Here is a 15,334-nt window from a genome sequence, read left to right on the forward strand (position 1 = left end):
AGTACGGAAAGGGCAAGTTGGGGCCCCGTTTTGTGAACATCTTCCAGAGCAATGACCAGCAGAAGTCACATTTCAACAGCGCTGCCTAGTTAGCCTGTGGCGTCTTATAAACCGAGCTGCATTTTTGTTCACTTCCAGTTGACTGGACTTGTTTGCCTGCAAGGGTGGAGGTTTTTTCCACTGAGGGGATATGAGATTTTTTTTTTTTTTAACCAAGCTAAATTTTCTGAGTGGTAGGGCAAGGGCATCGGATGCTGCTGTTTGCTGAGCATGTGAAAAGCCACTGGAAGAGGGTTAGTGTTGTTTTTCACAAGGTGCCATAAAGCAGCCTCGTCTTTTTTTTCTCTCTCGCTCTCCGGTGCTACAAACAAACGATTATCCCTCAATTCAGGTCCTCGGTGGAGAACTCCCAAGGCTTGCAGTGATCCTCATTGACAAGCTGAGGTGCAGAGACTCTGGGAATCCAGTGTGACCTATGGACAGGGGTCGTGAATCTGAGAACCTCCGTGAGGCCGGTCATTTTAGCAGGTTTGCACCAGGATGCAGGCTCTGTAGGTTTTTCTCCCCCCTTAACAATAATGATCATGTAGCAGTGGGGGGCACCTGGGTTCTCCTCTTGTAGCCCTGGCAGACCATTTAGCATTTCAGTTTTCCTGCTTGTAAAACCAGAATAGTATGTGCCTCATGGTTGCGCAGAGGTCTGCAGAGTGCTTGGAGCTCTGTTGTTGAGAGTCGCCACAGAAGAGCATTGCGGTGGCAATTCATAAGCCTTATTTCTTTAATACTTGAACTTAGGGAATTTGGAGAGATCCCTACAAATCCGAGAGGTAAACACCTGGGAAGGAGAGGAGCCCTTTAAAGGGTTGCTTTGACACAAAAAGTAATGGATATGAACTGGCCATGAATAACGTTAGGCTGGCAATCTGAAGAGCAGTTACAGCCATGGGGAGAATGGAAAGGAGCTCTGACAGGGGCAGTAAATCCAATAGTGGGAATGAGATGGAATTTGATACATTTATAAATGGGATGTTAGGATACTGTTACCTGTCACAGCAGGGGCTGGACTTGATGACCCGGGAGACCCCTTCCAGTCTTATGTTCCCAGTTCAGGCACTGACAAAAGGAAGACTGTATAGATTAGCAAAGAAAGGCTAAGTCCTTGCACAGTTCTTTCCCTTCCCTTACCTGGGAAAGCTGGTCCTTGCAACACCTTTGTTTTGTGTCCCTCATTGATCTCTGGAGGGGTCAGGCAATATTGTCCAGCACGAGGCAGTACAGTTTTGTGGTCTCTGGAGCATTGAGGTGATCTAAACACAGCCCCTAGATCAGGGTGGGCAAGATATGGCCCAGGGGCTGGATCCAGCCTGCCAGGCCATTCTATCCAGCCTCAGGACCTCTAACAAATTTAGAAAATATTTATCTGCTCCTGGCTGCCTGTCAAAGATGACAGGAGCCAGGGGCAGTAGGGCCCAGGGGGAGCTAGCAGCAGGAGGGAGGAGCCCATCCCCATCCCATCCCGAACCATTTCCTTGCCTTCCTGCCCCTGCGTTGCTACAGCACCATGTGGCTCCCAGCTGCATTGTCAGACCAGGAGCGTGGGGCTGTGCCGGTACTCGTGTGTGTGTGTGTTCATAGGGCAAGTCCCACATGCACACCCCACCATATACATATACCCACACCCCCCCCTCACACTGCCATACATGCAGACCCCCATGCCCCTTCACACACCCCCCAGCCACTCTGCCCCCTACAAACAATCCCCCACAAACCCTATATCCACCTACACACACCCACAGCCCCCCCACAATATACAAGAGTAAGACTTTATTTCATTTTAAGCTATTATATACAATCACCGCTATGCACACTACAGAAATGCATGTAAACCAGGACAAAAATACTTTTAAAATCAAATTAATGGATGTTGTAGATGTTCACTTTTCAGAATATAATTTGGTATTTTTCTGGTTCTGAGATGGCAAAACCCCTTGCTGAAAGGAGTACTTTCAGGGGCAAGAGGAGGGACTTATGGTGGCAAAGGTCAGGGGTTAGGGGGCAGAACTTCCAGTCCCAAGGTGGCAACCAGGGGGCAGGGCACCTGTCAAGGGGGCAGAGCTACCCATGTGGCCTTCGACAGCTAGCTAAAACTTGGTAAGTGGCCCTCCGCCCAAAATAATTGCCTGCCCCTGCCTTAGATAGTTTATAAAAGCCATCGTGAGCTACAGCCCCTCCTTTCTGGTGACGCATTTGAGATTGACTTCCAATCCCATTGTCTGCTGCCCTGCTGCGGGAAGATAACAGTGGGGGAGTCTGGTTAAAAAAACCAAAAACAGCCCCAGGAAAATCTGCTTGGAAAAGATAAAGCTTCAGCTCCATGCCTGAGAACTACAGAGTTTTAATTAATGTAGAGATGTGATCTAAGGGCCAGGGTTTGGTGAGAACCTGGACTGTAATAAACATGCTGTACTGAAAAAATTAGTTAGTGATCTGCAGAAGGGGAAATCTTTTCTGCTCCAGTCTGCTAGCAGGCATCAAAGAGCTGTTGGCCCCCTCTCATCACAGCTGTTGTTGCAACCTATAACAATCTCTGTTTATAGCCCAGGAATTTGCAGTGTGGGACTCCTCTTCCTTTTCAAGATTATTTCACATGCTTGTTTGAAATTCTGTGGGTTGCCCAAGTGCAGTGGTTGGAAAGCACGGGTCCCTGGCAGGCTGATGGGGGCCATCACACGTTAAAATAGATTGTGTGGCATGTACCAGATGTGCTTCCAGCACCATTTCCTGCATGATTGCTCACAAACTTAAAGCATGAGCAGGCAGCTTTAGCTTGTGGCAAATGGGGAGAAGGGAAAAATTCCTGTTCAGAAAGAAGGGACGGATGCTGCAGGTGAATTGAGGCACAGTTACTTCCTCCTAAGAAGCCAAGATGGGTTGACAAGCCTCTTGCACCAGAGAAAAGAAATACAGGGCAACATTGTTTATAATTATAACCAACTTCCCTGTGAGTGGGAGAAAAGGCAGCTAAAAAAGGGTGTTTGCTATAACAGAGTAGATCAGTTGGCTGTTTCCTCCTAACAAAAATACCACTTTCTGCCCTTGAGGTCAGTGAAAGTGGAGGTTTGTTATAAATGGGGCTTGGTTATAGTGAGGCTTTACTGTCGCACAAGGTCCCTGTCCTTTATGGTTAGTTGCCTCATTCCTAATAGTAGGTCACTAACAATGGGCCTCATATTTGTGCCAACTCCATGTGCGCCCGGCAGACTCGGTGGCTCCAACAGCATTAGCTGGTTCTGATGTAAGTTGACTCTAGGTTGGAGTCCAACCATAGGTGACGTGGTGGGGTCGGGTATGGGGGACACCCCCCCCCCAGATTTCTGTGCCAACAGTGGGGCATGGGGCTGCAGCCTGGGTGGAGCCAGGTCCCAGCAACAGTGGGGGTGGTGGCGACAGTGCAATTTCTGTGCCAACCATGGGGTATGGGGCTGCAGCCTGGCTGGACCCAATGCCCAGCAGCATCAGGGGCAGCAGCATGGAGTTGTGCCCTTCCACAGTCAGCACTTAAATATCGCCTGCAACTCCAGCCCTTCCCTCTTATCCCCAAATGGCCAGGCTGATCTGTTCCTAAAGGGCCAGTTGGTCTTTTGAAATGTTGCTGTAGCTGCTCAGGTCTCCTGTTGGTCCTGGAGGTTAGCAGCATATCTGCCAGTCTGGGGTGGGTGAGGAACAGGAAGGATCCCTCCTGTTGTTCCACAGTTTGCTTTTTGTAGCTCACAGTTGTTTTCTCTATGTTAGTTCATACAACTGTTTTTTTTCTTTCCTTTTCCCTGTCTCCAGCTGCCGATGAAAAGTTCTCCTTTAAATATAGCCCTGGAAAGCTGAGGGGAAACCAGTATAAGTCAATGATGACCAAAGAAGAACTCGAAGAGGAACAAAGGTATGTTGAACTCATTTTTGACTGTTGCCTACCACTTGCAGCACATGGTTGATTTGACCCCCAGCAGAAGGAGCAGGAGCCCTGGGCTGGCCAGCAAGCTTGTGCAGTGCAAAACTGATTTGAGAAGTGATGGGATTGTGACCCACCTTGTAGCTGTTCAGGCCCCTTCTGTGGATACTTAAAACCAGTTCCTCAACTGGTATAAATCAGCCTACCTCTGGGAAAGATACTGAAGTGGTTGCTTAGCTGGAGTAGATCAGCATCATTTCACTAATTTCATCTGCGTAGTTGCATACATTTACACTGGCTGAGAGCCTGGCCCTACCCACCTTTCTTCTTCCCTTTTCTGCTGTCCCTATGAAAGGCCTCAGAAATGGGGATTTTCAAAAGAGGAATAATTAAAACACAGATGCTGCCTTGTTCAAATATAACATCATGTAGATGCTATTACTATTTTCAATCAATATTTCAGATTTGGGCCTTGCAGCGTGGTTGTAAAAGAGTAATAATAACCACCACCACTGTCGTTATTCAGCTGCCTGCTGGGCACATAAAACTGGGGATGGCCCCAACAGGGTTTGTTAGGGGAGGACACGGTAAGAATCTGGCTTTCAAACATCTTGAGCACTCAAAACATTGAAGGAAGTCAGTGGGAATGGAAGTGCCCAATGGCTCTGAAAACCAGCCCCTCTGGCCTCTTCCCCATCTCTGATTTCTACGTATCGATTTCACATTCACACGCTGAGGACACCTGAAGTTTGCTTCTCTAGAATGCTACCTGGGGCTCTTCTTAAAACTCTTTCCAGGGAAAGACTTGTCACCTTTTCATAAAATGACCTCCCCAGAGAAGAAGCCACCAGCTTCCAGTCTGCTAAGAACCAAATCAAGCCCCAAGCTTGTCCCTCTGCATAGACCACAGCCCATACACAAGATCCTGTTTTGAATAAATCAGTCACTGAACAGAGAACACCGTGGCAGCTGGCACCCATGCTTCTGAGGGGTCCCAGCACCGTGGGGCTCTAGAACAGCACTGATTAGTGCTGAGGACTGAACAAACATAAAGAGCAAACTTCTCTTGGTTGACTTAAGCCAGAACACCGCAAGAGGAAGTGGGGTCATGTGGGAAACCTGCCCTGCTGCTGTCTGTGCTGCACTGCTTGTCCAAGTAACTAATGCTCTTCCATCTCCAAAACTAACTATATCCCTCCTATACAGAGGCCTTGAGGCATAGCAGGGGCACCCTTTTATTCCACAGGGATATGCAAGTACAGGGAAATACTAGGTAAGTTCGTCTGGTAACGGAGGCAAGTTCTTGAGTAATGAGACAGTCCCTGTCTGTACTATAGACCTCCTGACTTCTGCAGTACCCTCTTTTTCAAACAGTGCTAAGATGTGCCTTGTTAGAGAGCCTCATGGACCAGACTTTCTTCCTATTTAGCACATCATCTTCTGGATTTTACCCACTGCCTTTATGAAAGTTGCTTTTCTGAGAAATTCTCCAAAGATACTTTGGGGACTCTGTGTTTTAGTCTTCTGAATATGAATGAATAGCCTAAGTCCACTATGTGGTCTCATACACACATTATATGCTCTCTTCACCTCCCATCCCTATTCTGAAGAAAGGTCTGATGAAGTGAAGTGATCCAGTCATAAAACTGCCTCCAGTTTATAAAGGAGCAGAGCTTTCCAGGCTCAGCCTTACTGGGTCCACACCAGCTAGGCCAATCCCCAGATATTATGACAAAAGGCATGATATAAAAATCAAAGTGAGAAACAGGCTAACTCAAGCTGTTAGTGGAGTGAAGGGAATGGGGATTACACCCTTGACTCGCACTTTGCCAACAGGCATATCTTTTTTCAAGACCTTTATGACACTGCCCTTTGTTGTCCAGGGCTAGGAGGGCAACCTTGATTTTTCTAGGGAGGTAGGAAAGGTAGCTTCTTTCGATACCTTCTGTACGCATATTCCACTTCACAATGCAACAAGTGGGGTTTAGTTGTTTTCCTTGCGTTACTGTGAAGCACACTATATACTTGTACTTCTGCAGGGGAAGTCTTGGGCCCTGTGTCTCCATTGCCTTGCACCTTGTGCTAGTGCAGAGAGGGTGTAAAATGCTCCTAAATCACAAGATTACCTCACGGATGCTTGATAATGGTGCCAATGTCTATGAAAGGGGCAGGACAAGACAGAATTGGGCCCACCTTGAGGACAGTTATAGAATATGTGTCATGGTTCATTTCTCTTATCCTAGCTGGACTAGCTAGAAAACAAGAACTTCATTTTGCATAGTATGTTTTGAGGCTTTGGAATTTAGTGGGGTGAATCTGAGACCTTTTGAGATGCTTCAAGAACAAAACCAGAATAGCCTGGCAGCTGGGACACTTGCCTGGGGTATCTGGTGTTATGTCACCAGGTGTGACTGCCTGGTATTTGATCAGAAAATCCCATCCTAGCCATGAGAAGCCTTTCTAGTGAAAGGTTTATTACAGGCAATGTGTTCCTACAAAACCCTTTTTGGTTTCAGTATATTGCCCTTTTCTGATTCAAAAAAAAAAAATGGTTTCATTGGAAAATTCAAAATGAGCTTTACATGTGTTCCAGCCCAGGACATACTAGTAAATACCTGGTTCTTTTTTGAACAGAAGACCTAGATGAAGGCTAAGGAAGAACAGATTGTTGCTATCTTGCCATTGCATTACTTTATGTGGCTTTCCCTTTTAAATCTTTTGAGACATTTCTTTAAGCAAGTATATGACGAATCCTCCTAGTAGTCAGCATTTTGGTGCCATCCAGCAAGGAAGGGGTCTTGCTGACTTTGAAGGAATGAATAAGCAGTCAATGACTCGGTCTCTTTCTAGTGACTGAGAAGACTGTCCTGTCTTTGGTGTAGAGTCCACTCTTGGGCCCAGACCTGCGCATTTTAGGTAGTGATCTCTCTCTCTCCTGGAAGGGGTTGGGAGAACAGCTGCAGTCTTAAGGGCAAGATATGCTGGATGAACTTCTGATTTGTTGGGCTGTGCCTGGAGGATGGCTAGCAAAATGTACCCCAAAAAATTCTTACTCGGATTCCTGTCAGTTGGGATCTTATGACTAAGTCTTGCTTTTCTGTGGTGGTGTAACCTTTCCAGCCTGCTGACTGGAAAGACGGTCGCTTTAAAGGTTACATTTGCATGAAAGGGTATGTCTAATTGCAGACTGTAGCCCAAATGGGCTTTAAGCCAGCAAGTCTAATCCTGGCAGCACAGAGCTCAAGGTAGGTGAATTTACCCTGCTTCTTGGCAGGGTAAATTCACTGGTGCTGAGCTCCATCCTGCCACAGCTATTGTGCTACTGGTCCCCAGCCACTTCATTCAAAGCTTGCTCAGGCTTCGCTACACTGCACTGCTGCCTAGAATGAAGTTTGAAGCCTACAGCCTGTGGCATCTCACTCGCTCCCATCTTATCAGTACATTGGAAAAGCCAGGTTGGTTTCTCTTTTTAAGCGCTGCCACAGATAGAGCAGCGACTCTTGTCAAGGTGGTGTGGGATTCCACATTTTGGCTTGTTCCAGACCAAATTTGCTTGATGTACAAGTCGGAAGAGGATCTCCTCTTCCTTCGTTTCCCAAATGTTTCACCTCCCCCTAGGACAGGAGAGTCCTGCTTGCCTTGTTTCTGCCTCCTATACCTTCACCAGCAACACAGCTTCTAGTGCTTGGGATTAGTTTTGTTGCTAGGAGGATAGGTATGCTCCTGCTGGCTCTGCCATGGCCAAATTGACTTGGTTGTTGGTAGCAGTGTGCACTTATTTTGCTTTTCCCCTCTCACTGTTGTTGTACCCTGACCATGCTTTCAGCCCTCTGATCTGTTAAGAAGTCAGGCATGTCTGCTAGCTTCATTGCATTGCTTCCACTCCAAGAGGGCCCTGATGGATGAGTCCTGTATGACTGAATGTGAATGAAACAGAGGGGGCTCTTGAGATTATTCTTAACGGGCTGAACTCAAAATATGTCCTGCCATAGAAACGTATCACCAGGCTCCCTTGCACTGCGTGTGTGAGCTGAACCAGAAGTGATAGGCTCAACCCAATAAATAGTCAATGGTTAATGGTCTGAGGCCTGGAACTTGTCATGTAGGACCTCAGGCTGCCTCAACACAGCGATCCCTCCTGGCCATAATGTGGGAGATGAACCTTCCTGGCCCAGTGGAAATATGGCCATAGATGTTAACAGGACCAGGATCCTGTCATATGAATGCTATGTGGAGGTTAACCCTATGGATGCCTCATTTATCCCAGCAGGGGCCACCAAGCATTTCACCACTGGTCAGTTTGCAAGTGTTTCCTGTGAGGCATTTTGCAGATAGCCCTTGTTGAGAACACTTGGGTTGCGTGTGTGTGGCACACATTCAGACACACTAAGCTAATTCTGTGCCTGCTGCCACCTCAACAGGAAGCTGTATAGCATTGTGCAGTGCTGCACTGTGCTTGGGCAGATGTATCCTGCCTCTCAGCTGTGTGCCATGCACATGCGGCTTCCGGTGAGGGAGCTGGCACAGACACTGCAGGCTACGGTATCTCTGCAGATCTCACTTGTCCCATACAGACCTACCCGTTGCAGGTTGCTGTTTGACTTGGGGTTGCTTTTGAAAGCTGTTTCCTGCCTCCCATGCTAAGGGCCATGGGCAGACTGCTGTATTTCTCTTAACTGCTCCTTTATTTTTCTCGTTGATGCCCCATATATCTGTGTTCTTTTTTTTCCCTTTTCTTTAAAGAAGCTTTGTATGTTTGTTTCTGGTTTTATTTCCCCCTGGATCTTGGCTCTGGCATCAGCAACTTTTCATTTCAGGCTTCACAACATCCTGTCCTCTTCTAGCTGATATATTGGGGCAGGGCGGCTGTCAGGTAAGGCACTGACTGGATCAGTTGAGAGTAGTGATGCAGCCCAGCATCTTTCTTTGTCCTACCTCGTCTTGCCCCACCCAAATGCACTCCTCCAAGCTGCCACACATCCTCCAACAATGCTGCCATTGTGATGTGACCCAAGTTTACTACATTTATATTGCAGGATTGAATTGACCTCTGACCTCACATCCCTGTAGCAAGCACCTTAGGTCCTCGGCCACAAACATTCTTGCAAATCTTTTTGGTAAGGACACAATGCTTCTTAGAAGTAGTGGTACCACTGATAACCTCTTCTAATGTGTTGTGTTTTTTTTTAAACTGAAGTTGACCATGTCTTGTCCCATACCCCTCCACCCCATTCCCACTCCCTCCTCATAACCAATTAATAAATCTGCTCCACTCTCCGCCTCCATCTCATTTTCCACAAACACCCAAACTTGATCTAGTGAAATGGGATATGCAGACTTCTGCTCTCCCGCTCCCGTGGCTTGGTCCTGCTTGGAACTGAGCACTTGGGACTCCCCCAGGAAAAGTGCAAGTCTTGGGATCTGTCCATCCCATTGGTGGGCTCAGATCATGAAACTTGGGAGCCTAAAGTCAGACACTGAACTCCACGTTGGTCTCCCAAGTTTGAACAGCGGGGTCACAGAGTGAAGGACTGAGTTGTCATGAATTGTGCCTTGGTTTCTTCAGACTGAACTCAGCTGCACAATCATTTGGATTTGTCTAGCTGATAGTGCCCCGTCTGTGCCTGGAGGAACTGTTCCACCATGGGTGAAAGAGGAAGGAGACTTAGCAAAATGGATTATTTGGTGGGAGGGAGGGGGAAAGGGAATGGAAACTACTTTTGCATGGCATTGTCCAAAACTTGCAGATGGTTTTGTTGCAATTTGCTTGTTTCTCCAGCCAAGCTGAGCCCTTAGCCCTACAGCTGTGCTAAATGCTGTTTGGAGAAAGGAGCACAAAATGTACCAGAGAGACTGTAATTTCCTGTCTAGCTATTTTAGTCATAGAAGTAGAGAGATGTTTCAGAAAGGGAGACGGACAACCGGGCTGAGAGGGGAACCCAGGTCCTATGTCACAGAAATCTTGTCTTCATCATTTTAAGGATTGGTTCTGGTTTCAGGCCTCAGTTTCCAGCCACAGGGATAGCCGCCTCTGTAGAAACCATTGGGGCTCAGCCTTTTACTAATACTTTACCGGTGCTGATTGCAGCTGGGAGTGGCTTAACCAGCCTCCCTGAGGTGTTTGCAATGGTGCAGCCCAGTTTCTTCCTCTTCCCTGTCCCTATGACAAGGTATTTAGCCAAATTCACAGATTCATTGGAATCTGACGGGGCCGCATCCGTGACTGCTTCTGCTGCGGCCTCAAGCTCGCAACCTCTGGGCTGTCAACCATGTGCCTTAACACCTGTGCCACCCTAGCCCCCTGCAAGCCAGTATAGACAAGGGGGTGGGCAGAGATCTTCAAGGCACCCTGGGTGATTGACTTGCATGCTGACTGGTTGCAATGCAGCCTTTGCAGCTGCTTCTCAGGCTTTGCTCTCAGTTGGATAATAATTATTTTGCATCTGGGCAGGAAGATGATCAGGACTTTGTTCAAATCTTCCAACTTCAGCAGAGCCAGAAAGTTTTAGCAGCAGAGAGCTTTCCTTTCTATTGAAGGGGAAAATAATTGGGAGACAATTCTTTTGTCCAGATAATGTCAGTGTTTAATCCCTTGAAAAGTCCTGGCAGAACTTTTGCAGGTTTCACCAGGCTTGAGGGGTGGTATCCTCCAGAGCCCATCCTCTCTCCACCACTCCTCCCTTCCCAGAGTTAAGGGCTGGAGGAAGGAAAGAGTGTGTTGTTTGTAGGGTTTTCTGTCCCTCCTTTCTGGGATCTAGGGGCGGGGAGGGCATAGCTGTGTAGGGCCAGAAGGAGATTCTTTGGTTACCCTGTTTCCTGCATAGGATGAGCATGAGGTGGCAGTTATGTTTTTGGTATAATCACCTTGCCCGGGTGGGCATGAAGCATCAGAGCTGTTTCTCATTCTTGTGTTGGCTACAAGGCTAGAAAACAGCTACCTTATCAGCTCCTCGCATTCTTGGGTGAAACGTCATAGTTTCAACTAGTCCTGTGGGATAGGATGGGGTGCCAGGGTGGCTTTTGAAATGGAACTGAAGGGCTTTTGTCCCCATCTTTTTTTGCTCTGGTGAGAGGCTGGCTCTAATAGCTACAGGAAGGAGAAGTGGAGCCTTATGTGAGTGGGAAGAATTCCTGCCCACCCACTGAGCCACCAGGAATATTTTTTTCCCCCCTGCAGAGATAAATGCCTGGAGCTGGGGTGCCCTCTACAGGGCCTCAGGAGCCTTGCCAATGTGGATACCGGGTTCAGACCAGGAAGCAGGACAGACTAGTTTAAAAGCAAGGCTCTTTGCTTTGCTGCTTAGTTGGGAGCAGGTGGAATTAGGGGTGAGATGATGCACCAGATTGTGTTTCTTCAGACCAGCCCAGATTTCTGCCACAGTTACTGCATGGTTGAATCTGCAGCTACTCTGAGAAATCCCTGCCTTGCTCAAGGTTGGGAAGACTGAGGATGAAATAAAAAGGGATTTTCCGTTTGAGGGCGGCGGGCTCATTGCCCAACCGGCTGGCTGAGCTATCTGGGGGGAGATTCCTTCCCTTGGTTGAAGCCTTTGTTCCCCCCCATTTCATCTACCCTCTTGACTAAGATGAACAGAGGATGCAGAGCTTGGATCTGCGTTAGGTTTAGGGTGAAGTTCAGGGCCAAGCTGGAGTTTAGGAATAGGGTTGTTGGGATGTTGTGAGCTGATCTTGTAAGGTATCCATGCTCTTCAGTCACAACTTGGTACTAGAAAATTGGCCCCTTCCCAGTTTGGGTCCAGTCTAGAATCCAAATTATAGTGGATAATTGCTGAAATGTCAAGGGGTCATGGGGAAGGTTCCCATCTCAGCCTGTGCCCATCTCTAGTTGAGGGTGCTGAGAAAGAGCCCTTTCCTTTGTCTAACATCACAGGGTACATCTTGGATTGAAAAGGGGATGCAGTTGGGCCTCTAGGGGAACTGTTGTAACATTTAATTTGGGACTGGATGGTAGCAGTGACAGCTCCTCCAGGACAGACGAGAGCAGGCAGTAGCTGCAAGAGCTTGACTGACCATCTGATGGACTTAGTCTATTCATGGTTTTTGTTTCAATTGTCTTCAGTATTGCCCCCTCTAAAAAAGCAAGCCGGGGTCAAAGAAGGAGGTGGGGAGGGCTGTATTTTTTTTTTTTTTTTTTTTTTTTTGTTACAGTCACGTTTACACTCCAAGTCCCTGTGCTCTCAGCATCTCCATTGCATGTTCCTTTCTGCTTGCTTTTTCCTCTCTGCAGCATGGGGATAGGGGGTAGGGTGGGCATTTCCCCTTCCTTCATCGCCTTCCTCCCTCGGTTGCTTGCTTACTCCTTCAGCCCTTCCTCAGTAGCTTTGCTTTCCTGTCCAGCATGGCATTTCTGTGGGATGAGAGAGGCTGGTAAGTGTGGTGGTGTTTGTTCCCTTTTTGCTTTTCATCTTCTGCAGCATGATAGTCACTCTGGGATGAGGGAGGAACAGTGAGGGGAAGGGACTGATCAGCTCTGGGGGGGAGCTGGTCTTAATCAGGTTGACCCCTAACCCACTCCCTTGATTAACCATGGAGGGAATCTGTAGCACTGCCTGAGTAAGCCTGGGTGGGCTCCTGGGACACAATTCCTGCGTATTCATGCAGGAAACAGCCTGCAAACAGGGCAGTGAAGATGCCTCTTATCTCAGTGGAGTCTCAAGTTCAGTGCTAGGGCATAAGTTTGGGGCTGCTCTGATCTACTTGGGGTACTTGGTACTGAGCTGTCCTAACTGCTGATTTTGCAGGCCTGTGCACACATGAGTTGGTGGTATACCCAGCCTTGCTTTGGAAGTGGTATAGATATACCCAAATTGTCTTCTGGGCAATGCAGTGCAGTGCACGTTGCCATTCAGACCCCCAGCCTGTTTTGATGAAGTGAACTTTGATTCACAAAAGCTTGTGCTCTGTATATATTAAGTTTAGTTAGTTTACAAAGGTGCATATCTACCTGTCCTCTTTCCCTTCCTCACCATCTCTCAGATGGAAGCCATATTTGTCATGAGACTCCATTAGCCCAGTTCTGCCGCACTATCCTTGAAGGTCACCACAATACCACCAAAAGTCTCACCCAGTATTAAATTCTGGGAATGGATGGCATGAGCTCCTCTTGGAAGAAAGCAGCACCCCTGGTGTTGTGGACACCATATCTGAATGGGATGGTGCTCTTCCACCAAACGTGTCAGAGCCACATATCGAAAATATGGCTTGTGACCTGTGTGTGAGGGCAGGAACTTGGAGAGCTCCCAAAAGCCTTTCAGTGGGGCTAGAATCTCTTTCTATTGACACACAGGCCAAGCGGGAACCCCATTTTGAGAGCCCGGGTCTTTTTTCTTTGGTTGGCCACAAATTTTCCTGAGGCTCATGGCTGTTTCTCCATGTCTTTGCCATCTGTTACTTGCAACATGTCTTCACCTGCTTCTGCTTTGCTTAATCGCATTGGCAGCTTGGCCTTCTCCACCTGCTAACTCGCTGGGAGTCTGATCCTGCTGGTGCTTCTGCATTTTCCCCAAGACAGGCAGCAATTGGGGGCTGAACACTGAGGCAGCGAATAAGCTGTGCACAAATAAGTGAATGTGAAGGCATTTTAGCTTATAGAACTTGCCTGCACAGAGGCTGGAATAAGGCATAGGTCAGCCTCTTATACCAGTTTACATAGCACTGTAGAGTTTGCCTCTTTTGGTAGGATATTCAGGGGTCCAAGTGGGTTAGGAACACACGTCCTATTGGAAGTCAGTGGGATTTGTGTTTCTAAATGGCATGAAGCTGTATCCTTTGTTTAGTGTGCTTGTGGGATGCCCAGCGTTTCTGGGGGTGCTGTGTGTGTTTAGCTTTTTCACTTGAATTCTACCTTGCAACAAGACTGTGGACACTGCTAATTAAAAGTTCCTGTCCTAGCTCCCGTCTTCCCTCCTCATCTCTGCCTCACTAAGCATAAACTGTTTCTACTCTTTTTCTCTCTACTGAAGCAGCTTCCCCATGGCTTCCCCAGGGGCAGAAAAGATTGTCCCATTTAGGGCCCCAGGCTGGAGTGACCTGGTTAAGTTCTGAGATGGGTGGGAAGGCAGGTACTTGCACCCAGCCACTGTTTTTCCCTGCAGGAAGTATGGAGAAAGCACCCTCAGCCAGTGCTTCTCCCCCCAGCGGCATGGGAAAGTGACTGCTGCCAAAGCCCCATAGCTGAATCCAGCCCACCGGCCCCTGCTGTAGAGAGAACTCAGAAATGCCGTGTCCTGCCTCCAGTTCAGCAAAACCCCGTGATGCTGCAGTGAATCAGTGAGACTATTTAAAACCCTGGCCAGGTGGCTGGGCATGGGGGGGCACTCTCTACAAACTGGACACTACAAAATTTAAAGTAGTAATAGAGCCTGAGCTGCAAGGGAAGATAAGGGGGGAAAAACAAGAAAACCCCGGATTCACCATTCCTGCAGGGTGGGGGGTGATCCCCGCTGCCCTGCACCACATGGTGGGGCTCTTCCACGAGCCCCACCAAAGCCCCCAGGCTGCTGCAGGAGTGGTGAGTCTCAGGGCTTTTCTCCAGTTTTTGTTTTTTTTCTTAAAGGGCCAGAACTGGGGCAGGCAGGGCACCCGTGGTGGAGCTGGGACAGTGGGGGAGGGGCCTGGGGGGCTCATGCAGAGCTCCCTGTGCAGTGGGGGGCAGCAGAGATCGCTCCCCCTGCCCGGCAGCACCTGGTGAGCATCGGGGCTTTTCTTTGAAAGGCTGGGAGCTGGGATGGGGGGTGCTGGGGGAGCCGGCAGGGGATGGGGGCTGGCAGGGGTCCCCCAATGGTCCCCTTCCCCCTTCAGCCCCCCCGGCCCCCCACTTACCAGCTTTGAGTCCGGCTGCAGCTCCCTCCTGCAGGCACCAGGGACTGCCCGAATCATCATAGCTCTCCAAATCTTTTCAGAAAATTCAGAGAGCTTTGAATCGATTCAGACCTTTTAATTGGTCCCCTGATTCGATACGGATTTGGAGATTTGGCCATCGAGTTGAGCTGAATCTCCTCCGAATTGAATCGCCATCCGAAGATTCGCACAGCCCTACAAAGTAGTAGTCCTGCTTGGGAACTTACTCCATTTCCCTTCTGAAAGCCTTGGTTTATACATACTCCATGAGCAAGGGGTTAAACCCAGAATTTGATTTGTGGCCCTTGTGCTATGGCTTTCACCTATTTGAGGGAGGCGTGGGCTCCATAGCATCCCTATCCACCCCCTTTTGCCAGCACTCGGAGATGCCCTCCGCTCTGTTTCTTGTCAGTCCTCCTTAGCAGATCCCAAAGTCATTTTACTGCACCGGACTCGCTGTGGGAAGGAGGCAGTCCTGGAGTCCCCACACTGCCTCTGCCTGTTATGAAAGACTAGGAATCGATACCCTTC

At 48.4% G+C, this 15,334-nt stretch overlaps 1 protein-coding gene across 1 annotated transcript in view; it reads left to right on the top strand.

Annotated features, from left to right (window-relative positions):
- Window positions 1-15,334, top strand: part of MXRA7 (matrix remodeling associated 7) — a 44,256-nt gene that overhangs the window by 12,732 nt on the left and 16,190 nt on the right. The window contains exon 4 of the mRNA XM_019501598.1: window positions 3,835-3,934. Coding sequence (XP_019357143.1) covers window positions 3,835-3,934 — 100 coding nt within the window. The remainder of the gene's footprint in view (window positions 1-3,834; window positions 3,935-15,334) is intronic.

This window comes from Gavialis gangeticus, unplaced genomic scaffold (assembly GCF_001723915.1).
Source record: "Gavialis gangeticus isolate Ggan-Ray unplaced genomic scaffold, GavGan_comp1, whole genome shotgun sequence".
In the NCBI taxonomy this organism is placed as follows: domain Eukaryota; kingdom Metazoa; phylum Chordata; order Crocodylia; family Gavialidae; genus Gavialis; species Gavialis gangeticus.